The sequence below is a fragment of the Pteropus vampyrus genome, unplaced genomic scaffold (genome assembly GCF_000151845.1).
Source record: "Pteropus vampyrus isolate Shadow unplaced genomic scaffold, Pvam_2.0 Scaffold173, whole genome shotgun sequence".
Taxonomy (NCBI): Eukaryota; Metazoa; Chordata; class Mammalia; order Chiroptera; family Pteropodidae; genus Pteropus; species Pteropus vampyrus.
Window position 1 is genome coordinate 1,107,299 of NW_011888954.1, and position 24,457 is coordinate 1,131,755.

A 24,457-nucleotide genomic window follows, 5' to 3' on the forward strand; every position below is an offset into this window, starting at 1 on the left:
ATTTAATGGCTGCTTAATATTGTATGGAGGGCATTTGATAGAGAGGTGTATGAGAGACTATTCCTGCACACGGGGTTTTCAGTAGAATAGGTTACATGCATAAAAATATATTTGAGTACCAGACATTTATTTGTTAAAAGTCCTAATGTAGCATTAACAATAAAACAAGAAAATCTGAAAGCTAGAGTTTTTAGAAAGGTGGGACTTAGGCAGGGCATTGAGGGAAAGGTAATACTTAAACAAAGGAAGCACATTCCAGACATGGTAAATAAAGAGATTGAAGTGTTGAGGAAAAAATAGTAGATTAATATGGAAGGAATAAGAAGTTCTGATATTCTACTTTCTCACCTTGGGTAGCTCTGAATAATTTCTATTATTATAGATAATGTTTATAGTTAGAGTTAATACCTTTATTTACTTCTGCATTTTTAAAGATATGTAACTTTATTACATGTCTTTGGTTGAAAACTTTTGAAGGATTTAAGAAGTGGATTATAAAATAAATGCATCCTAAAATATACTTTTAAAAATTAGCATAGCTAGTATTCTTTATGCCATGATCTTGGGGAAGGCCACAGTAACCTCATTTTCTGAGGGGACTGGTCTTAATCTGAGGATTTTACGGTTTTCATTTTTAACAGCAAAAGCCTTTTTTCTTTCCAAACAAAATTGTACACACAATCCCCCCAATTGAGCTGTTCTGCCTGCTCTGTCTTCCCTTAGCCCCTCCTAGGAACCCCCAATAATCTTAGGGTTCCTAAAACAGTTTAAAAATCACTGATCTAGGCAATTAACAAGGCACTGTCTAACTCTTAAAATTCTACAATTCTCATTTACTTTGGGTCACCAATAACTGCAACTAAACATTTTTGCTTAGAAGTAACATTCTAATATTCTGCTTAGAAGTTTTAGATATGAGGTCAGCATGTAGGTACACTTCCCTAGCTTGACTTCTTAAATGGCTATTATTTGTCAAATGCTTACTATGTGATAAGGATTTTACACATATCTAACCCTCAGAACAATCCTGTGAGGCATATAGTTTCCCCATTTTAGATATAAAGAAATTGAGCCTCAGAAAGTTTAAGTAACTTGCCCAGTATCATATAGCTAGCAAGTGCCAGGATAAGAAGCTAAGTCTGTACTGACTCGAAAGGCAATTTTTTATCTAACAAACTTTTGACAACAATGCCTGACATGTAGTAGGAAATCTTAAGTGCTTTATAAATAATTCGTCATCTAATCCTTGTGACAACCCTCTAAAAGACACTAATTCTCTCCAAGTTACAGGTAAGGAAACAGGAACAGGGAGGTTAAATAAATTATCTGTGTTCTTACCATATCCCTTGCCATAATTGCAAATGTTTTAATATTGACCTAACGTACAGAGTTGGAAACTTTGATTAAAAACATTATTTTCAGCCCTGTACATTCCAAAGTTAGTAATTATGTGTTGTTTTACGTTAACTATTGTCTTTCCCAAGCTTAGAATATTCTGAATGGAAAAACCTGGAAGGTTGCTTCAGTCCTGTTTCCTATTTGAAATAATTTAAATACCTTGTCAATTACTATCTTGAGGATCCAAATGACATATCATTTTATAGATAATACTGCCTTATCTGGAGATGCTTTTTTGCTTCCAACATCAGTAACATAGATTTTTAGATCTAGTTTAGAGATAGCTGTTCTTGAGTTATAATTTTTGTACTTAATTTTACTAAATTTTAAAAACTTATTAAAATTCTAAAAGAAAGCTTTTCACTATAGGTTATGGCCATTGCTCCAACCCATTATATATGGCAACGAGAACGTTCTGTGCATCACAGTGGAGCTGTTAGGAACTACAACAGAGATGAAGTTCAACTGCCCCGGGGACCTAGTGCCACACCGGTAGATTGCTCACTCTGTGGTAAAAAAGGAAGATATGTTAGACTGGGATTATCTTCATCATCTTCATCCAGTGATACAGTACAGGTGATGGAAAAACAGTCTCAGGAATCACACAACTCATTCTCAGTGGACATAGTAGTTGATCCTTCTCAAGTTTATAACTATTCTCAAGGTATGATTTAGTGGTATGTCAGAATTAGATTTATGCAAGTTATTAAAAAATCCAAGTTATTGACCTACAGGCAGGGATATGTGATAATTTATATAGTACAACGAGTTAAATTAGTATTGAAAGTTTTCCCCTTTTCGGTTACTACTGTTTGTCTTGTATTACTTGTTTAGTGGTAGCTTACCTAAACTAAAAAGTTTTTAATGTGACTTATGTTAAAGTGAAACCTAATCACCACAGGTCTCATGTGTTTTAAATATTTTAAGAGTCTGAACCATTGTCTTTGAAATGTTTATTTTATTCAAAGTTTTAAGAAAATAAATATACTTGTAATTTCATCATATAGTTTTATCAGTGATTAACTATTGGTTTTCTTCTATACATTTGTTAAAATTGAGATATAATTGATATATAACATTGCATTAGGTTTAGGTGTACGACATGGTGATCACAAGTTCATTAACATTCACCATCAGTTACAATTTTTTTTCTTGTGATGAGAAATTTTTTCTCTTAGCAACTTCCAAATACCTGATACAGTATTGTTTTTAGTCACCATACTGTACATTACATTCCCAGGACTTATCTTATAATTGGAAGTTTGTACCTTTTGACCACTTTCATCCATTTTGTCCAACCTCCCCCTGCTCCCCACCGCCCCACCTATTCACTCCCTCATCTCTGGAAACCACCAGATGTATCTACAGATTCAGTTTTTCTTTTTTTTAGGTTCCACATATGAGATCACACAGTATTTGTCTTTCTTTGACTTTTTCCACTTGGCATAATGCCCTCGAGCTCAATCCATGTTGTTGCAAATGGCAGGATTTCTTTCTTTTCTATGGCTGAATGATATTCCCTTGTACATATATGTCACATTTTCTTTATCCATTCATCAGTGGATATTATTTCCATGTCTTAACTACTGTAAATAATGTGTGAATTAACATGGGGGTGCAGATATCTTGAGATAGTGATTTTGTTTCCTTCTGATAAATTCCCAGAAGTGGTATTGCTGAATCATATGGTAGTTCTATTTTTAATTTTTTGAGGAACCTCCATACTATTTTCCATAGTACCTATACCAATTTACAGTACCAACAACAGTGCATGAGGGTTCCCTTTTCTCCATATCCTCACCTACACTTGTTATTATTTCTTGTCTTTTTGATAACAGTCATTTAACATGTGTGAGATGTCCCATTGTGGTTTTGATTTGCATTTCTCCAATAATGAGTGATGTTGAACACCTTTTCATTTACCTGTTGTGTATCTTTGGAGAAATGTTCATTTCCTCTGCCCATTTTTTAACTGGATTGTTTGGGGGTTTTTTTCCTATTGAGTTGTATGAGTTCTTTATATATTTGAGATATTAATCCCTTATTGGATATATGATTTGCAAATTATTTCCTCCCATTCCATGCCTTTTCACTTTGTTGAAGGTTTCCTTTGCAGTATAGAAACTTTTTAGTTTGATGTCCCACTGTTATTTTTGCTTTTTTTGGTTTTTTGCCTTTTTTTGGTGTTAAATTAAAAAAACAAAACAACAGCAAAAAACTATTGCCAAGACCTATGCCAAGGAGCTTACTCTGTTTTCTTCTAGAGTTTTGTGGTTTAAGGTCTTACATTCAAGTCTAATCCATTTTGTTGATTTTTGTGCATGGCGCAATATTGTGGTCTGGTTTCATTCTTTGCATAATGCTGTTCAGTGTTTCCAACACCATTCTTTCCCAATTGTACATATATTCTTAATTTCTTTGTTGTAAATTAATTGACCATAGATGTGTGGGTTTATCTCTGGGCTCTCTATTCTGTTCCATTGATCTATGTGTCTTTTTATGCCAATACCATACTGCTTTGATGACTATAGCTTTAGATACTCTAAACTTTTTCTATTTAAAAAAAAAAAATTAGAACCATACTATACCTAGGCCTGCTTTTTTTCACTTATCATCAAGCATTTCCCATGTCATTATTTAATATTCGAAAACTTGATTTTAAATAATGACGTGGTATAAGTACCATAATTTATTTTCATATTTCATTTTTGTTGAGATTAAGTGGCTTTGAACAACAGTATCTTATAATAATTAGAAAATAACCATGTGAACTGAAAATACCTTTTAGTCAATCACACAATTATTTAAATTATATTTACAAATGTATGGTATTTCTCTGACATTTCTCAATTTGAAACAATCAGAATAATATTCTACTAGCAGTGATACTTTTTACGTCTTATAAAGACTTCCAAATTTTCACCCATCTGAAGACAGGACTGACAGATTTCTTATGGTTCTTTCTAATTCTCTGAGACCCACATTATTTCAGAATTTCACCTGTTTATTTTTTGCCACATCCTTATGAGGTTAACAGAGGCTACTCAAGTTTTACTTCAAGAGAAACTAGACTCTTAAGACTCTTGAAGGTAGGTGTCATGCCTCAGTCTTTGTTCCATTCCCTGGCCATAGTAATCGCTAAACAAATCTGACTGGCAGTATTTGTAGTCCATTCCTTTGCAACACCTCCAAGCAAAATTTTTATTGGTTCACTCATATTTGAAGGTAAATAGGGTCCATCATAGATTAAATAAGAATTGCCTTTTAGCATCCCTCCCCTTTGCCAGCTCCTTTTACCTACACTCATTGATCCTTATAATAAATAAAATTTACAAGATGTTTAAAATGTTCCAGGAAATGTTAAGGATTTTACATCATAATTTTATTTAATACTCACAACCAACCCTAAGGTAAATACTATTATCTCCACTTTGCAGGTAAGGAAACTGAGGCTTAGAGAAGTTAAATAATTTGCCCAAGGTGGTAGAGTGACATTTGAACCCAGGTCTGACTCTAAACCAGAGCCTGAATTCCTAACTATTGTGCTCTACCTGCCCTCCCCCCGACCCCCCACCTTTGATGAAATCCTGCCTTTGGTGGTGAAAATAAACTGTCATGCAAATTCTCCAGCAGACTACTAAGTACTAAGGAAGTGGTTAAAGCATTAAGAACCAAGTCCCTGATGAAAAGTTATATGGAGTCAATTAAGAGAGAATGTCAATCACAATTGAACAGATAATTACAGAAACAGAAGTGTAATATTTTATTCAGACTAGCTCCTATAGATATCAAGAATAGTTAACAGTATATTTTATGCTTCGATATTTCAACAGGAAATCAGAGTGCACCCAGGGAGTAAGAGGTTCTCCCAGTCAGCTTGCTTTGGGGGGTCGGAGGGAAAGAAAGGTCTTTGAGGGATTGTGGATGAAAAGTGTGGCACTTGATTTAGGGGAGTTGTAAATGGAACTGCTTTCATCCTGTCCCTGGATGAAAGTCCTAAAGCCCTGGTTTTGGAATATCAAGTCGTATACAGGAAGGAACAAGTATTTACTTGTTAACTGTTTTATTCAGAGTATTAACTCAAGGTTAAATAAGACCTTTTGTTTCGATGACAGAGGGTAGGCAATACAAAGAAAATTACTGATCATACATACACTTGGCCAGTAAACTTTTACATTCATTTTCCCTCAATAGGCTTAACAAGGGAGTGAGCAGTTTCGGGGAAGAGGGAAAGGCGGTTTAAGGGTAACACAATGTTATCGGGAGCAGTGGTCAAGTCTTTCACTGCCTCAGCAGCTGATGATTCCTAGTAGTGACTTCTGCTAGCAAATTGTTCTTCCTCCCATCACAGAGGATGGTTGGAATCACCTAACAGTTTGTGGTTGCAGAAAACTCAAGTCAGCATTCTCCAAGAGAGACAAAGAAATTGTGTTCTGCTCCAGGCTTTTATGATAAAACTGAGCAATAGATAGTTATCAATGCTTCCTTCTTTCTTTCAAATATAAGCAAGCAACTTCTTACTTTTTAGGTAAAAACACATTTTTCTACCTTTAAAATTCTTTTCTCAAAACAAAACGTTAAAAAATAAGTTTTATATTAACTTGTTTATGACAATTATTAAGAACAAAATATTTTTCAGTTTGACAAGGTTGGGGGGGATAGATGAGGCATTCTTTACAAATTTACATATATCCAGTCACTGATCATGTGCTAGGCATTTTATAAAGGTAGTCTCATTTAACATCAGACCTCCCCCCCACCAACAAATCTTAAAGTGGCATTATGACACTCGTTTTACTGAAGAAACACACTCAGAAAAGTCACAGTTGCAAGGTAAAACAAGAGCAAAACAGCATGATGGGAACCCAGTTCTACCTGAATACACTGCACATTTTTATACTAACTGAACTAGTTGACCCTTGAACAACAAGGGTTTGAACTGCACGGGTCCACTAATATGTGGATTTCCCCCCCAATAAATACAGTAAGTATTTTTCTTATGATTTTCTTAATAATATTTTCTCTAGCTTAAGAAGACTATATAATACATATAACATACAAAGTATGTGTTAATTGACTGTTTATGTTATTGGTAAGGCTTCCAGTCAACAGTAGACCATTAATACAGCTGGCCCTCCGCATTCACTGATTCCCAATCTCGGATCGAAAATACTGTTTTCAATCCATGGTTGAATCATGGATGTAAAACCTGCAGATACAAACGGCCAACTATAGTTAAGTTTTTGGGGAATCAAAAGTTATAATGAATTTTCGACTGCAGTGGGGGTCAGCGCCACTAACCTCCACATTTTTTGAGAGTCAACTATACATTTGTTTCTCTTATGCTATCTTAAGCCTTATGACACCTAGGCTAGTCCACCTGAAACATGGATCTGTATTATTATGTATTATCTGAGAACTCCTCAGATTTTAGAGTGAAGCCAAGGGTAAAAAGCAATATACTAAATCTTAGTCCTGGGTTTTGGGGACAGGCATAGAACATTGTTATGTAATCTAAAACCAAATAATTTTTCCTCAAAAATAAATCCTCCTCTGAACTTTTTGTCATTATCATTGTTCTAGTCATCCAGATTTTAAATTCTTACACTTAATAAGGCATAATCAGGGCTTATAAATTAATGATGTGATAAAGGCAATGCTAATTATTTGATCAATATTTAGGAGCACGAAAGATTCCTGAATTAATTCCATGAGGTAAGAGACTTGATGAAGGCTTTTCAGAGGAAGTATATGAGCTGGCCATTGACCGAATCCTGTTTTGCCCAGAGAAGCTTGGGAAAGGGCTTCTGAATAGTAGATAAAAGTTTGAAAATATATAGCTTCTTTCCCACTACTTCCAACAAATTACCAGCTTATCTGGTTCTTCCTTCATAGTATATATTTTTTTATATCTGCCCCTTTTCCTCATCTCATAGTTGTATATTGCTACCAACCACCTCATGTATACTATGTGTTACTATGAAATTTCTGAATTAATAGTATTTTCTTTCTTTTAAATACTCAAATACCACTAACTTTTAAAAAATCTCTCCTTTTACACAACCATGGAAGCTTGAGAAATTCCCTATTGCCTCTGAAGTATAAAGTTCAAACTTAAAGTCTTCCACAATCTAAGAGCTATATACCTAAGTTTCCCTCTAGAACAACAAAGGCAACAGATGAAACAGAAATGACCTCGGTTTAAAGCCATCGGCAAACTTATTGACCACTTACTGGGTGGAAAAGGCAAGGCCTCTGGAGGGTACTGGAAAGACAGTTGTGAGTCATTCACAAATCTCTAGGAGTTTTGCTATGGTAAATGAGAACTAGACATGAACATAGAAAGCTAACTTTAGAAGAAAGCATCCGTCCCATAAGCCATAGTGTTTGATGGAGAGATAGAGAAAGGGCTTAAGCTGGACTTTCATTAACTATATAAATAGTTATGTGGTTTGGTTTTCAACTCAAAATTAGAATGGACACTGTTAGGTCTTGTTCAATTCAACATCTACTAAGCACAGTATACTGAACAGAAACTATTCTACTGAAATAGAAGGCACAACTTTTCTTTGCTCTTAAGTCAGCCACTTCTCCAAATACTACAATCAAGGCCTGCATTCAAAACAATAAATGAAGAACAAAACTCATTGCTAGTTAAATAGAAGGGCAGAAGAAAAGACAGTATTCTATGACATAAGTTAAGAATGTACTTCAGAGCTTCTATATATCTGGAAATGTTATGGAAACTATAGAGCCATTATTATTTTATGAGTGTTCAGATACTTAACATACTGAAATATGACACCAGAACACTCTATTTATGATTCAATCAATTCTTTAAATGCAACCAGAGTGATGTTTTTTTCAAAACACAGATCTAAGCATGTTACCCCTTCAATAAATCCTTCAGTGGCACCCCATTTTTCTTAAAGGTCTACAGGATCCTATGGCTTGACCCCTACCTATCTTTCCAGTCTCTCACTCAACTCTAGCATCACTGGCCTTTTTTGTTCTCATTTTCCCTACTGTAGTTAACTCTTATTTACCATTCAGATCTCAGTTCACTTGTCACTGCACAGGTAATAACTTGATCAGAGCAAAACCTCTATTATAGTACCCTGTACTTCTTTGGAGCATTTATAACAGTTTTAGTTTCATATTTGTGTGATTATTTAATGTCTAGCTCTATCATAGACTGTAAAGTCTATAAAGGCAAAGGTTTTCGGTTAAAAATTTCCACATAATAAAAAATGTGTAAACTGTTATTTAGAATGTATATGTCACTTTAAGTAGTTCTAGACTAAGGGAAAATCCAGGAATAGCATTAATCCTCCTAGGCACCACTACTTTAAAACCTATACTACGGCCATGCCACCCTGAACATGCCCGATCTCATCTGATCTCGGAAGCTAAGCAGAGTCGGGCCTGGTTAGTACTTGGATGGGAGACCACCTTGGAATACCAGGTGTTGTAGGCATTTAAAATCTATAAAACATCTATGTTTAAACAATAACCTAGCCACTCTAAGCCTTTTCTTATCTATAAAATATAGATAACCTTAAAGATGAGTTATACATACTACGTGTAAAAATATAAAATTCTCAAAACAATGTCAGGCACATGGCAAATGCAAAATAACTGGTGCCTATGGATAATAAGCCTTAGTCCTAATTAATTCATATTTATAAAGTATATTTCTCCAAGCATTTGATTTATGTAATAACAGAACAATTCTGATGTTCTTTCAAGCTGAGGATAAAAGAGATGCAAGAATTGTTACATCCTTTATAACAATTTTTAAGGTGATGATATACTTATCAGTTTTCCCCCTATTGTTTACTATAACTCAGATTTGCTATATTTTTAAGATACATACAACCATTAAAATATGTATTTAAAATACACCGATACATAAAATTTATCTTAAAAATGCACATTTTATTTCGATAGCCAATGACCATCAATCAAAGAAAGAAAAGAAAACTAATTTCATGAAGAAAGACAAATCTATGGAGTGGTTTACAGGAAGTGAAGAATGAGATGGCTCAACTAAATCAACTTGGAATCATTAACTACAATATGTCAAACTAACTGCAAGACAAGTGTCAAAATGGGACATTTAAGCAGTTTTGAAATGTTATACATCTTCCTTTAGATTTTGTTATTTTTCAAAATTATATGTAAAAGTTATACAAATCATAGAAATAGCTAAAATACCAATCTATGGAAGTAATGATCTGTAATATAAAGTTCTATTTTGATACTTTTCTGTCTTCCAATCAGTTGCTGTCATCTGAGGTACTCAGTTAAGTTGTGGTTTGAACTTCCTCAACTTGACAAGAAAAGCTAATTTAAGGGGAGGAAAAAGTGAAGTTATTACAATAATTTGAAGAAAACACCACTTAATATGTCCTGAAAATATTACTCACCTGTATGACCAGTTTGCCAGTGTATAGGTCTGGCAATATAGGGAAATGATCCATATGGAAAATGAGAATGTGATTCTTCTGTTGTAGAACAAAATATATAGTATAAGCTACACAAAATATTTCATAATTTGTTCATAAAACTGTTAGAATACAAATTACTGTCCCTTTACTGTAAGTTTTTTCTGTTTTTGTTTTGTTTTGTTTTGTTTTAGCATTTGTTTTGGAGCTATTCTGCCAGTTATCTTACAGAAACAATTTTCAAGGATTACATGATAAATTTATATGTGGTCTTATAACCAAATGGATAAGCCCATATTATAAATCAAAGAACATTTGAAAACTTGTTCATGGCATAAATAACGTGTTTATACAACAAGGATCTAAATTTAAATTTTTGAAGAATTCCAGTAGCATAAATAGCAAATATTAGCTATTTGCAAAGCAGGCCCTATTCTTTCTCTTCAATAATAATCACTGATATAAATTTTAAAAATTCTTTAGTATATATATAAAATATTTCACAAGCCAACCCCTTGTCACAAATAGAATATGATTATAAGAAGTGCAGTTCTTCAAAGGTATCAGAACTTTACATAAAAGACAGGAACAGTCATTACTTTAACCCTTAGAGATTTTAATTTAAATGAATAAATATCAGATTTCAATTTAGATATTAAAAATAAATCCCTGAAATATTTTTAGAATTTATTGGTCAACACGCTCAGGAACCTATTCTCCATTTATTATTACAAACATATGTATAAAATAAAATAAAATTGAAGCTCACCATGGTCATCCTCTTGAAACATCTCACCTTCAATTCTAATCTCCTTTTGAGAATGTAATTGTAAATCTGTGTTGATTTTAGGTTCTACTTTTTGAGCTAGAGTTCCATTTTTCTGTTTTGCAAGGCAAACCAACCAATCTCTGACAATGACTTCACTTATCTTTTCACATGAGAGAGCAAGTTCACAGACGCGAATTCCATCTAAAAGTTCAATAACCTGTGTGATGCTTTCAAAAAAATAAAAAATGTACTTTAAATTTCTAGTGTAACAACTTTATTTTTATTTTAAGTTCACTATACCTCTTACCCAAATTTAAATGCTATAGTTAAATGAAGAGGAGAAAAGTAAAAATGCTAGTGAGGGCACATAATAAGCAATTGCACATAATACTAAGAAAAAAAATAAAGAGATCATAATTTAACAATTGTTCATGTTACACTTTTAAAACTTTTCTTCCAAATTGCTCAAAGAAATATGCATTTTATATTGCCATTTATGTAAAGGATGATTTAAACAGCAATATAACTGAACTTGGGACATTTGTCATTTCACAAATTTTATGGGATAATGTATAAATCTAACTCAGTTACAAAATGAACATTTTTAGCCTAGTACTTAAGACAAAATAAAAGTGTGTTTAAAATCACATTACAAACAATAGCCACATCACTCACTTTGCTAGATATACAGCGCATATACCACCTTGTTTAAGATTTGAGTATAAAACAGGCAAAGCAACTTGAGGATTCAACATATCCAAAGCTACCTGTGGGGGAAAGAAAAGAGAATCAGATTGAGTTTTGTTTAAGGAAAGCATAGATTTTCTTTGCTTATGTGGTAAAATGATATAGTTTTAGAAAGCAATTACCTAGTATTTTTTTTTAGAATATAGTACTACGGTCATTTTATTGTTCCTAAAAAGATACATTTATTATTATGCAATTTGTCACAGTACTTGACAACGTAAAAATCATGACATGTCTTGTACTAGGCAATACTGATAATACAGGAATCTTTCTTTAGCTATATTTATATACATACAAATTGTATACACAATTTCAATGCTTTAGTTCAGCTTTTGGCTTATCTCGAATATGTATTTTTATGTTCAAAAGTTCTGAATATTTTAGAAATTCTAAAATGTAAGAATCATGTCCTTTATTTCTTTATTCTTAATTCAATTGCGGAATACAGGGCTGTACTCACAAAAGGTGTCAAATGACTGTAATGAGAAAATTTTCCAAAAAAATAATTAAAAACAAAAATATGGTCAAAATAGAAAATAAAGTGACTATTATTGAAAGTAATTCCAGACACATTAATATATTTACTAAATTAGAAGTTATTCTATTGTTTATGTGTTTTTTAAAAAACAATATTGTGTCAAGGAACATCATTCATTATTAATTTGAGCACCTTCCATGTGCCAAGCATTGTGCTAAGTGATAAGGATGTAACAGGAACTCACATACTATTTTGTTTCATGGGAACTTATATTCTAATAAAGGAACAGACATTAAACAAATATCCAATAAATATGTAAGTCAGAGGGTGATGAATAACATAAAGAACTACAGAATTATAAAGCAGAATATGAATATGAGAGAGAGTGACAGGGCAGGGAAAAGAAGGGAGTGGTATTTTGTAAATAGTCACTGAAGAGACCTAAAGAAAATGATTACGCTTACCCCTTGGAAATTTAGGGGGAAAGTGGGTTCCAGACGGAAAGAACAGCAAATTCAAATGCTCTGAAGCTGTAGGATACTTGGTGAGTCTGAGAAGGCCACTGTCACTGCAGTGGAGACAAAAGGGGGGAAAATGGTAAAAGATGAGTTCTGAGTTGGTGGGGATGTGGTGGGCATGAGGGAGAGACAATTATGTAGAATCCTACAGGCTTTAGCTTTACTCAAGAAGAGAAAAAGCCACTGAAGAATTTTAAAGAATGATAAAATCTGACTTTTTTAAAACCTTTTTTTTGTGGTAAATGAAACAAATTTGCCATTTTAAGTATGTAATTTAGTGGCATTAAGTACATTCTAACTTATTTTTTTACACCTATATGTAGAAAAGACAGAGCGAGGGCAAGGAAGGATTATGATGACCTGCAACAGCAAACAGCATTGGATATATTGAGAAGTGGTATAAATTTTAAAAAGGTAGAGCCAGTTGGAATTAGGATTGGCTACAAGATGTGAGAGAAAGAGAGGAGTCCGAATGAATTCAATGTTTTTAGGCTAAACCATTGAAAGAATGGAGATGTTATTTACTAATGAGAAAAGCGATGAAGACTACAGGAAGAAATAAGAATTCAGGTTTAGACATGACTTTAAGTCGCCTAGTCAAGTAAAGATCTCAAGGACTGAATCAAAGGATCGACATGGTAGACATAATTCTTTTTTACTTTAGTTTTACTATATTATTGACAAGGACCAAAAATCAGATAACCAAGAAACCTGCCAGTCCTCTTGAATGATCTGTTCTCAGCAACATTAACCATTCATCTGGTCACTCAAACCAGAAACTTGGAGTCATTTTCTTCACCTTGAATTCTCTTTAGAGAATCTTTGGGGTTTTATGCTTCTGTTTGAATTAAAATTATCCAGTCCCACTACCTCAAGAAGTACTTGAGGTAGTGGGACTGGATAATTTTAATTCAAACAGAAGAAATACCTACCTCAAGTATTTCTCTGAATCATCCTACTGCTAATACTTTAGTTCAGGATCTCGCCATACCTTGCTGAAATAGTACAATAGCTTTCTACATAGATGCACAGCCTCCATTCTTCCACCAGAAGCATTCTACATCATAAAACTGGATATCCTAATCCCCTAAAAACTCATGAGTAGTTCCCATTATCTACAAGATAAAATATCCATATACTCTAGCTTGATATACATAAATGTGTTGTTCTTCATTATTTAGCCTCTCATGATTCCATCTGTAGCTTCATCTCATTATACCCAATTCTATAGCCATGGTGTTTCCATCTGTAGCTTCATCTCATTATACCCAATTCTATAGCCATGGTGTTCCATGCTTCTGAGTCTTTCTAATAATTGTATGTCTATCTTTTCTTCTAGATTTAAAGCTCCTTTAAATGTATAATTCATTTTTGTCTTAGCATAGTGCATGGCACATAACAGGTCTTTAATAAATGCTTGCTGAATCAATAAACAAAATGGTTCGGCAATTCCAAGGAGGATGATAATCCTCCAGTTAGATGATTAAGGTCCATTTCATGGAGGAGACAACCTTTGATTTAAGCTTTAAAGAAAAAGTAGAATTTAAACAGATGGAAAACAGAAAAAAATGAGAAATAATAGTGATGCAAATCACAGCTAATATTTAATGATTACTTTAAAAAATTTTAAAAATTAAAAAAATATTTAATGATTACTATATACTAGGGACTGTTCTATGTACTTTACATGAATTATCTCGATCTTCAGCAACTCTATAAAATAGGTACTATTATTATTATTCATATTATTATTCCTGTTTAAGACATAAGGTGACTGAAGTGCAGAAAGATTAAGTAACTTATCCAAAGTCATATTGGCTATTATGGAGCCCAAGAGTGAACCAGGCTGAATGGACTCCAAAACTTACTTCCCTCTGTTCCCTCCCTCCTTTTCTCTCCTCAGAGATAATCAGTGTCCTGAAGTTGGCAATGTTCCCAAATAATTTTATACTTTTACAACATATGTATATAGCTATAATACATGCTGTTTTGTGTAATTTAAAATTTTACATATATGTGGCCATTCCACGTATTTTTATTATGCTTTCTTCATTTAAGCACCATGTCTCTGAGATTTATTGACGTAGATACAGTACATTTATTTCACTATGTTAAATAATACTATTGTTAATATTCCATTGTATCTATTCCTTTTCTGATGGTCAGGTTGTTTCCAAAATATATTAAAATTTGTTAAAAATCTTTTATTAGCCATTTTCTCTTTTTCTGTTCTGTCTTTGTGAGTTAATGCTTTTATTCATTTACCCTCATTTGGGATGGCAGGAGTATAGGCAGGTTATTTAAAGGGCTAGAGAAGAAAGGAAGGTTGAGGTCAGATTCTGAAGGACTCCATAAGTCTTTGAAAGAAAAATTCCTAATCAATTTTTCAGCTGGAGAGTGATAGTATCATAACTAGATTATCCTAAGATGAGAATGGATTGCAAGCATGATGGCCTACGAGGTGAGATGGCAGCCAGTCAAAGGGAGCAATATTAATTAGGATCATAGTAACCACAAATCAAGTGGTGGGAACATGGACAGAAACTTATGTTTAAATACACCTCTTGATTTTTGGTCAAGTGCTACCATCAAGCAGTACTTTTCTCAACTGACAATTTGTAGAGGCTTTCTTAAAGAAAGGGAAATTCTTCATGATTTAGCTTTAACTTAATAGTTCTGTATTATGATTATTTATAAACATTAACTATAATTCTTTCCCTCTTATAGTATATAACTTCTCCCAGCGGCTGACAACTCTCCTCCTTTCATGTTCTCTCATACTGAGTATTCATCTGGCACCGTTATTCAAGAGAGATTCAACTGAATAACTCTAGTAAGGAAGATTCTTTCCTTTAGGTCAGGGATGGTTCAGCAGATTTCTAGAAAGCTTCAACGATATTATTAAAATCCTTTGTTGTGTTTCATGCTCATCAAGCAAAATTCTGATGACCAATTAACCTCCCAGGTAACTGTGACATTCCTATGGATGGCCAATGTGGAGCAATATTTTCCCCCCTTATTGAACTATGATACACAAGCCAAACAAGGATGAGGAAAAAGAACTGTAGTCTTTGTGTCCAGGAAGCTATGCCACTAAAACTATAGGCTTTAGATAAAGAACCAGTCTTAATAAAAATCATTACTCCCTTCTTTAAACTTGACTTCATTTCTCACCTAGTTTCCTTTATAAAGGTTCTGAAATAATCCAACCTTTTAATAGCCAATTAAGAAAAATGAAGAAGATTCCTTATTGTCAAGCTATGAACTGATAATGGCATCATCAAGGATAAGGCAATTTATACTACAATTCTAAAACTCTGAAGCCAACTAATACCACATCACCATCACTAGTTATAGCTTAAAATAGCCTCTGGTCATTTATCCTTTAATCTTCATACTACTCTGCTTCTTCTCCCCCAGCTCAACCTCCCACTGCTCCTCTTCCTTACAAATCCCTCCACTCCACTTTCTAGGCCTTTGTTCATGATAAAGCTTCTATGCTCAAATCATTAAATGAACCTTCCTCTGAATCCTGACTTTAACTGTGTAAAGATGCCTCTTGCCTGTTCCCTCTTAAAGGGAGGCTATTTATTCCCTCAAATCTTACAACATGAGATCAGGTGCTGTGCTTAATATGCTCCCAATGCTGCTTCCAAATTATCATGTATTTAGGCTAGGAATGCTGAGGTTCATGATGCTCAACTACTCCTTGGTCAATACCCCATACTTATTATTAACAACTTTGGCATCTGATTCAGTAAGTCTCTCTGCTCTAAATCCCTCCATGATATTGAAGGAAAATATCCCTTCCACTCCTGAGATAGAAATGGGGCAAATAATGAGGAAAGACCCTTTCCTATACAGAAGAAGTGTGATCCTTGTTTCCTTTGTATTCAGTATTAGGTAATATCATATGACACACTTTAGAAAACTCACCGCATCAAATGTTAAAGATTTTATGTCTTCAATTGCTCCTGAAATGTCCTTATGAATAAAATCCACATTGTCTGGCCACTCTTCTACATGACTTATTTTCCATGAATCGCACCAGTGTTTGTAATTCTTCTTAGCCAGTTCATGGTGGTCTTTTCGTATTTCAAAACTTATGACTCGTCCTTGTGATCCAACTTAATTTTAAAAAACAATTTATGACATTTCATAGTATTAATCAGTTGATAAAATAAAGTAAAAATTTTATTGTGAAAGGTATTATATGGATGTGAAAAAATAATTCAAATAGTTTAAGGTTACAAAAGTCTCTATCCCATCCCAGATCCCTAATCAGTCTCTCTCTTCAGAGGTAACTGTGAGTAGTCACATACTATTCCCAAGACAGTTGGTGCCTATATGTGTGCATATATCTCTTTCTCTCTGTTTTTAACACATATTTTGATGTACTGATCATATACCTTCCTTTTCACTTACGAGTGCCATTTTACTGATTAACAATCTATTGTATTCTTTTTAACAGCCATAATATTCCACTGTATGGCTAAGCCATAGTTTATTTAAGCAGCCATCTACCAATGAACATTTAGCTTATTTCTGGTCTTATGCTATTATAAACAGTATTACAGTGACAATTATTGTGCTTAAGTCTTTGTTACATACCTATAGAATACAGTACCAAAAATGGAATTGCTGGCTCAAGGAGTATGTGAATTTTTTATTTTGAAAATTACCAAATAGTTCTCCAAAAAAGATATATTAATTTACACTCTACTAATAATGTGTCAGAGTGCCTATTTCTCCATACTGTCTCCAACAAAGAGTTATCAAACTTTTCATGTGTCAATAAAAAATTGAATATAGCGTATCACTGTAGTTTTAATTTGCGTTTCTTTCGTTATGAATGAGGTTAGGCCGTTTGTACATTTAAAAAATATTTGTATTTTTGTGTGTGCCTGAAGAACTTTCAAATTGTTTAGTATAGTAATACTGTAGTTTCACATAAGACTACTGCATTTTAACAATGCAATTAATTTTCCATCTACCTCTACCTGAGGTGATTTGATACCATTTGGAGGCTGTCCTAGATCAATTGGAAAAGTTTAAATTCTAGGATGTCTTTTGTAATATAAGTCCAGCTGCAAGTCAGCATGTTCTCAAGGGATAAAAAGTAATGTTAATAGTAGCATAAGATAAACAATTGGAAAATAAAATTATGGACGAACAAAATCCATCCCGAAGGTAAACAGCAATAATTTTTTGATCACTCATAGTTTGCGATTATTCATGCCATGATACTCCTCCAATACTATAAATATGGGCATGCCTCCTCCCTCATAAATTTTTATAAATTTACTTTGTTTGTATGTGGTGACATTAGGTCAAAGAACAAAAAGTTTAAGTTTAATTCAGCATATTTCTATTTGTAATCTTTATAGAATCTACCCATATATACATGCAACTACTCTAACAAAGTTTATTAGCTAAAAAAAAGAATGTGTTAATAAAGAACAACATGAATAATTTTAAAAATATCTCCCCAAAGAGAGTGCTGTCACTGTTCAGCAGTCTATTTTTTGGTGAGGAAGGGGACACTGCACAGGTGGCCAGACCGGAGAGAGGAACCCTGACACCCATAGGAATAAGATGGACAAAGGGAACAATCAACTAGAACAATAGTAACCAGAACTCAAGTTCTGGGAACATGAACAGATACTTATGTTTACTATATACCTCCTGATTTTTGATCAGGTACTCTCTTCAAGCAAGACTTTTACCAATTGGCAATTCATATAGATTTTCTTAAAGGAAGAAAAATTCTTCATGATCTAGCTTTAATGTAGCTCTGAATTATGACTAATTTATTTATGAACACCAACTATAATTCTTTGCCTCTAATACTATATGACTCTTCTCCAGCAACTGACAGCCCTCTTTCTTCTATAATCTCTCATACTGAGGATTCATCCGTCACTATTATTAACGAAAACATGTACATTTGTGCACCAAAAGTATAAGAATGTTCAGAGCAGCACTACTTATAATATTCAACTCGAATGGACAAATTGTGATTTATAAAAATGGAGTAACTGTATAGCAATTAGAATGAAAGAACTACTGATACATGCAATTGGCTGAATCTCACAAACAGAGTGTTGAATGAAAGTAGCCAAACTCAAAAGTGTGCATATGGTGTGATTCCTTTTATGAGGTGTAAAACAGGCAAAACTAATAAAAGTCACAACGGTGGTTACCTTTGGGGAGGATAAGGACTGAGACGGGGCAGGAAGCTTTCTGTGGTGCAATAACATTCCCTATCTTGGTCCAGCTAATAACTAAATGAGGGTGGTCACTATATAAAAATATCATTGAGATACATACTTATGATCTGTGCACTTTTCTGTAACTGTTATGTGCCGATAAAAAGTTAGTTTAAAAAAAAGGTAAAAACATTAAAAAGCATGGAAGAAACTAGAGAAAGCAAAGAAAACAGAGAACACTAAAAAGAGAAGGACTGGAATAAATGTACAAAATGACCAAAAAATAGCTGATTACATTTGGTTCCAAAGAGAATTCTCTATATCCCAAAGTTAAATGAATATATAAAAAAATGTCTTTATCTATTTAACTTTATGTTATTATGAACAGATTGTTTTCTTTGTCATCTAAATTCAGCGCATTTATTCCAATCTCTTACCTGCTCTGGATAAAAATAAGCTCATTCCACCAGAGCCGGAGCCAACTTCCAAAACAGTATCACCTGGGTAGATATTCATCATCGTCAGCAACATATTCATATCCTATGATTGAAACACAGTATTAGTGACTCATGACTAGTAAAGTAAATATGTACTAAGCAAGTACCTTCTCTCATCAAACACTATGTCGGACTTGAAGAAAGAAGTGAAAAAAGGACTAAACTCTGGCCCTACCTAGCAAGAGTTTATATTTTATTTGATGAAATGAGAGATACAAGAATCGATTTGCAAATAAAGCACTTCAGCATAATATTGAAATTATAGACAATAAATATAATAGGCACTCGGAGAAAGGAGAAATCAGCAGATTGCCCCAGCTTAAAGACAGAGTGAAAAATTTAAGTATACAATCAAAAGATAGAAAACAGAAATAGAGTTTGCCCATCTCAGGAGGAGGGATAAAGAGAGACCTGAATGCCAGGCTAAAGCATTTGAACTTTATACCTAATAAATAACTGGGACATGTCACTGAGGTAATACAAAAGGCATTTTATGAAGATTAATCTGAAAGGGGAATACGGAATATAGTAGAATAGAGAAAAATTAAGAGTCAGGAAGATCAGTTAAGAAGTTATTATATAATCTCTGCATGAAATTATAAAGTTATTTAGAATTAAAGGATACCAGGAAGACAGGAGGACCTACTTGCCAAATGCTATAACTGAAGAATGGTTTTGTTAACAGGAATATCATGGGTAATAAGAGCTATTTATCAAAATTTTACCATGTGCCAGGCTTCCGTAACTATGTAAACTGCTTTCATACATTATCTTGTTTGATCAGAATAATAATATGAGAATAGTATCATCATGCCCATTACAAAGATGAAAAATCAAAGAGGTTAAGTAATTTGCCCAAAGTTGCACAGCCAGGAATTTAGTGGGCAAGTAAGAACAGAACCGATGATGAACTCCCAAAGACCTTACTGTTGATCACTACAAATGCTATATATGTAAATGTTAGCATTGACTTCAACATTTCCCCAATACCAAACCTTTCAAAGTTGCTAGTAAGCAGCATATCTGATAAGTCTTTACAATCTTTTCCTTCTCTGGTAAAAGCTGCTGTGAAAATTCTAAAAGCAAAGGTAGGGTTTCTATAGGAGTCTTCTGTCAAATCACAACGAAACTGTGTATTAAAATATAGGTTTGGTTGTATAAGAAAATACTTAACAGGTACAATTGTCTAATTAAAAGCCAAAATGTATTTTCTGAAATGTTAGACTAAGGCTTCGACCAAAGGATACAGACACATAATTTTTAAGTTGTATTAGTCAAAAAGCTTCATTCCTGAATTCTGAGTCTTTCAGAGATACATACCCTCTCCTATGTGTCAGGCACATGGGGTAGAGGTGGGAGGGGGCACAGATAAGGTCACACAGGAGTGGGAAGCACCTTGGGTAGTCATTTCAATGGAATGCCCTGGAGAAGGCATTTCTCTTTTCCTGGATCTTTTATATAAGATACAGAAACCTAGTATTATAAAATAAAGAACCCTAAGAACACTTTAGCTTTTCCTTCTTTCCATTATGGTTACATGGTCTCAAGGGGACGAGTGGGTTAGCTTCGACCATAGCCTGACAATTTCAGTCCAAACTTTGGTGGGTAGCATTTATTCATTTCTCTGCCTCTTTCCAAAAGGGATTTTGAAGCTACTGGGAGATTCCTCCAAAGTAATGAAATATCACTCTACTATTGAGTTTTCTACACATTTTTAAACTTCAGGCTTTCAAACAACTCTTTCAGTTTCAAACTTACATTTTTTTTCTCTACAGGAATTTCATCTCTTTCCCAGTATTCAATAACATAAATCTAATCCTCAGCCTAAGGTTTTAATAATTGGGTTGCACTTTAGCCTTCATCAAGCAGCAACAATGTCTACTCCCCAATAGTTCTTATATAAGTGTTATAATCATGCAAATCTGCAGTAAAGATTAATTTAAAAATTAGGGGAATGTTGCCATTTATACTCTAAACCTAAACGTGCCTGATATTGACAAATGTGAAATGTTGATGTTTCACAAGTATCTTTTAGTATATTTAAAGTTGTTCCCATAGACTTACTCTGAATATTAACAAAAAATTATGTAATTCTAATGGGGAGACCGGCTTTCAAAAGTCAGTTGAGGTACTCCCTTAAAAAGCATTTCAGAGTTGTAAAGGCTGAAGTCGAATTTTCTGCAGTCCACTTGGGAGATTAAAAGAGAAATCAACAACTATCAATCCAGTATTTCAATTCCTCTTTAGAATGAAACACTGTGACTTTTTATCTGTGACAAATGGAAAGGCAGAAAGTGCACTAAAGATTTATCTTTATAACTTTAAAAAATACAGCTAATCTCTCACTGTTTTGTCTAGTGATGAGAAAGAAGATGTGGGGAAACAAAATGAAATTACAGAAGTCATTTTTATGGCTAGGTTGAAACAGTCAAATGAGGAAAGAGTACTACGGCCATGCCACCCTGAACGTGCCCGATCTCGTCTGATTTCGGAAGCTAAGCAGGGTTGGGCCTGGTTAGTACTTGGATGGAAGACCACCCATCCAAGGTGTTAAAAAAAAAAAAAAAAAAAAGGAAAGAGTGCTTATCTGTGCCCTCTCCAACCTCTACCCCCATATGCCACAGTAAAAAAAAAAAAAAAGACAGTCAAGTTTCCATCAAGAGCTTATGATACCCCACTAGCCTAAAGCTTCCAGGAAGGTTTTATTTTAAAAACCTGGGTCTATCTTTTAAAATATAGATTCCTACTTACAACCTTCCAATGGTCGCCCAAAGCACATAGAATAAAATACTCTTCTCTCTCCAAATACACATTGTACTACTCTCTCCCCTCACCAACCCACTTGGGCCACAACAGGAATTCTTCCCTTTGCAAGAGCGCTCTGCTCTTAGATCTCTGCATGGCCGGCTCTTCCTTAATCAGGTTTCTTATCAAATGTACCTCGCTGAAGACCTTCTCTAACCACCTGACACAAAGAATTCTCTTTCCCCAGGTCACCCAACACAATGCCTACGTCTTCATGGTACTTAGCACTACCTGAAAATATTTTATTCTTTCACTTGTGTGTTCTATGTCACTGCCTTTAGGAGTAAGGTCTATGTTGAGAGCAAGGACTGTGGTTCACCACTATAACCTCCCTAAAATAGTGCCCTGAATAGAGAAGGTAAGCGATTATTTGCTGAATAAATAATGAATGATTCCTCATCTCAGAATAGGAGGAGTTGTTGCAATTACAAAGGAACATTCTACTCAAGGGCTATGACTGTAGAGATTGAAATAAACCACTAGTAATAGACAATTAGTATAAGATTCTAAAGGAACTAGGAAGTTTATTTATAAAGAATATTACTTTTATTTTTAGTGTTTAATTATAGTTGTTTTAATACAAAACTTTTTTCTAAAGGGAAAGCATAGTAATATATCTATTGTTAACATATACCACTAGTAACATGCCTTATTAAATTAAATATGATTAAAATATCACATTAATGATACTAAAGAATTGTCCCCTGAAGAGTTCAACAGTCTCTTGCGTGCTGAACTTGCAAACTTAAGAGTTAAGAAACAAATATAAGTACTTATTATATGCCAAGTGAACCCACATCATTTTACATAGTAAATAGATATTCTCTTCACAAATCAGACTCGAAACTCCCAAATTAAAATTAAAATCTGGCTGTTTCCTCCTAAAATTAGCGACCTTAATATATGTAAAAGTCATATCAATAAGTTAAAAAAAAAAAAAGGCTGAGAACAAAACTTGAAACGTTCTGAGATGTGCTTTAAGTACGTGAATCAGGTCTGTAGCACCTCATCAGTTTTGCTCTTTCTGAAACCAATACATACCTAACTACCATGGCATTACCTTTGGATATGTTATGGCAGGCCCCCTTTTCATCAGTAATACATAGTCTTCCAATGACGGCCTCTTCAGCATGAAGTCCTTACCAGAGGAACTCCTCAGTATCTGGCCAGGGAACTTCCCCACGATATCGCTGAATGGGACTGTCCCCCAGTTACTGTTTAAGTGTCCGGCGTTGCTCAATCTAAATAATTTTTTAAATTGTGTTTCTCTCTTCCCAAGCTCAGCTAAAATTAGCTCGCCGGCCCGAAAGGGCTCCTCTCTGGAAGTTGACCAGGCAGAGGAGACGTGAAGTTCTTCGACCTCGGTCACGGACTGGGCCAGGGCGGGCAGTAAGGGACCCCCGGGTCCTCGGTATGCAGGATCAGACTGGCCTTGGTCTCCACTCGAGTCCTCGCGCTCTCGAGGGGGTGACTTCTGTCCAGACGTCGACAGTCTGAGGCTTTCCAGTGACGAAAGACATCTGGTCCCAATGCCGCGGCCGTGCAGAGGGAGAGATGGAGGCACCTCTGCTCCTGGGACTTTCTTCTGTGCCGCCTTACGCTCTCTTTCTCCATCTCGCACGTCTCTTTGCGAGGGCTCAGAACACAGTGACCGGGATCTCTCGAAGGGCTCTTGCCCAAGGCCAGGCGGGAATGGACAGGTCGCGATCCCTGACCGCCTCCGGAGACGCCGCAGCTGTAGCAAGGCCCGACCGCGTCGGCCCGCTGACAGCATGGTGACCCGCGCAGGCGCCGTCTCGGGAGAGTGACGTACGGCTGGGCGAGGCCCCGCCTCTTCCCCGCCCCACGCACGGACGTAGCCGCCTGGGGGCTGGGGGCGTCTTCGTCGGAAGAGCTCCGTGACTGCGCGTGCGTCGGGAGAGGGCGGAGAGATGCAGCTGGCGGCGCGGAAACCACGAGGTCCTCTGAGTAACTGTACCCGGACGGTGGCTCACTCCCGCGGCGGTTGGGGTGGGGGGTGGGGTGCCCATTTTCTTTGGAATGTGAGTAGACTTAACAATTGACCGTTGACAAATCTCCACCAGCCTCGCCCGGGGGCAGGAGGATTAAGACAGTCAAAACCTGTTAAATCTCTGCGTAAACTGAAGTCCTATACCAGGAATGGCTCTAGTAAACAGGAAAATGAACATCTCTAAGTCACCAGCAAAATGTATAAGTAAAACTGATCCCAAGCTGCGTTTGACAGACGGAGTTTGGGCGGCCACCCGTTTACCCGCTTATCCGCTCTTCTTTCCCAGCTAACCGCGAAGTTCTTCTCCCGCCTCTGCCCTTCCAAGTCCCTTTTTACTGGGCTCTGACCACCTACATTCCTACCCTGGGTCCAGAAATTATAGTGGCAGTACTCACCGTGTGCTTATTTAACAGATTTTAAAAATAACAGTTAAGTATTTTACCTTCCCCGCAACTAGAAGCATTTTAAAAGGGTAAAAGGCCATTGCTAAAACAGTGGTGGCAGGGTAGAGGGATGTTACAGGCTAATTCATCCCTGCAAAATTCATGCGTTGAAGTCTAATCCTCTGTACCTCGGAA

At 35.1% G+C, this 24,457-nt stretch overlaps 2 protein-coding genes and 1 non-coding gene across 5 annotated transcripts in view; 2 read left to right on the forward strand and 1 right to left on the reverse strand.

Moving 5' to 3' along the window:
• SPDYA (speedy/RINGO cell cycle regulator family member A) overlaps positions 1-9,437 on the forward strand; it is a 33,514-nt gene extending 24,077 nt beyond the window's left edge. The window contains exons 6-8 of one of the 2 annotated variants that reach the window (XM_023536958.1): positions 1,768-2,062; positions 6,384-6,386; positions 9,349-9,437. In XM_023536958.1, coding sequence (XP_023392726.1) covers positions 1,768-2,062; positions 6,384-6,386; positions 9,349-9,437 — 387 coding nt within the window. Of the gene's footprint in view, positions 1-1,767; positions 2,394-6,383; positions 6,387-9,348 lie in introns of those variants that run through there. The other variant, XM_023536957.1, reaches the window with a different exon arrangement.
• TRMT61B (tRNA methyltransferase 61B) lies at positions 5,445-23,670 on the reverse strand. Of its 2 annotated transcripts, none has more exons than XM_011370739.2 (7): positions 22,929-23,670; positions 19,004-19,106; positions 16,294-16,484; positions 11,290-11,381; positions 10,615-10,841; positions 9,828-9,905; positions 5,445-6,607 (listed from the first exon to the last, which is right to left on the reverse strand). In XM_011370739.2, the coding sequence occupies exons 1-7, from the start codon at positions 23,640-23,642 to the stop codon at positions 6,504-6,506; spliced, it is 1,509 nt and encodes a 502-aa protein (XP_011369041.1). In that variant the 5' UTR covers positions 23,643-23,670; the 3' UTR covers positions 5,445-6,503. The 2 variants fall into 2 exon arrangements, with proteins under 2 accessions (XP_011369041.1, XP_011369042.1); XM_011370740.2 differs by having other exon boundaries at positions 5,445-9,744; positions 22,929-23,668.
• On the forward strand, positions 8,757-8,875 carry LOC111746064. The gene has a single exon (XR_002782905.1). It is a non-coding gene; the product is annotated as a 5S ribosomal RNA (ribosomal RNA).
• Positions 23,671-24,457: the final 787 nt, after the last annotated feature.

Excerpts from the sequence above, each read along its gene's own strand:
- TRMT61B (XM_011370739.2), bottom strand. The coding sequence starts at position 23,642 with ATGCTGTCAGCGGGCCGACGCGGTCGGGCCTTGCTACAGCTGCGGCGT. Across the intron at positions 19,107-22,928 it reads CTGCCATAACATATCCAAAG|GATATGAATATGTTGCTGAC; the intron begins GTAATGCCATGG and ends TTTCAATCATAG. Across the intron at positions 9,906-10,614 it reads GTTTCAAGAGGATGACCATG|AAGAATCACATTCTCATTTT; the intron begins GTGAGCTTCAAT and ends GTTCTACAACAG.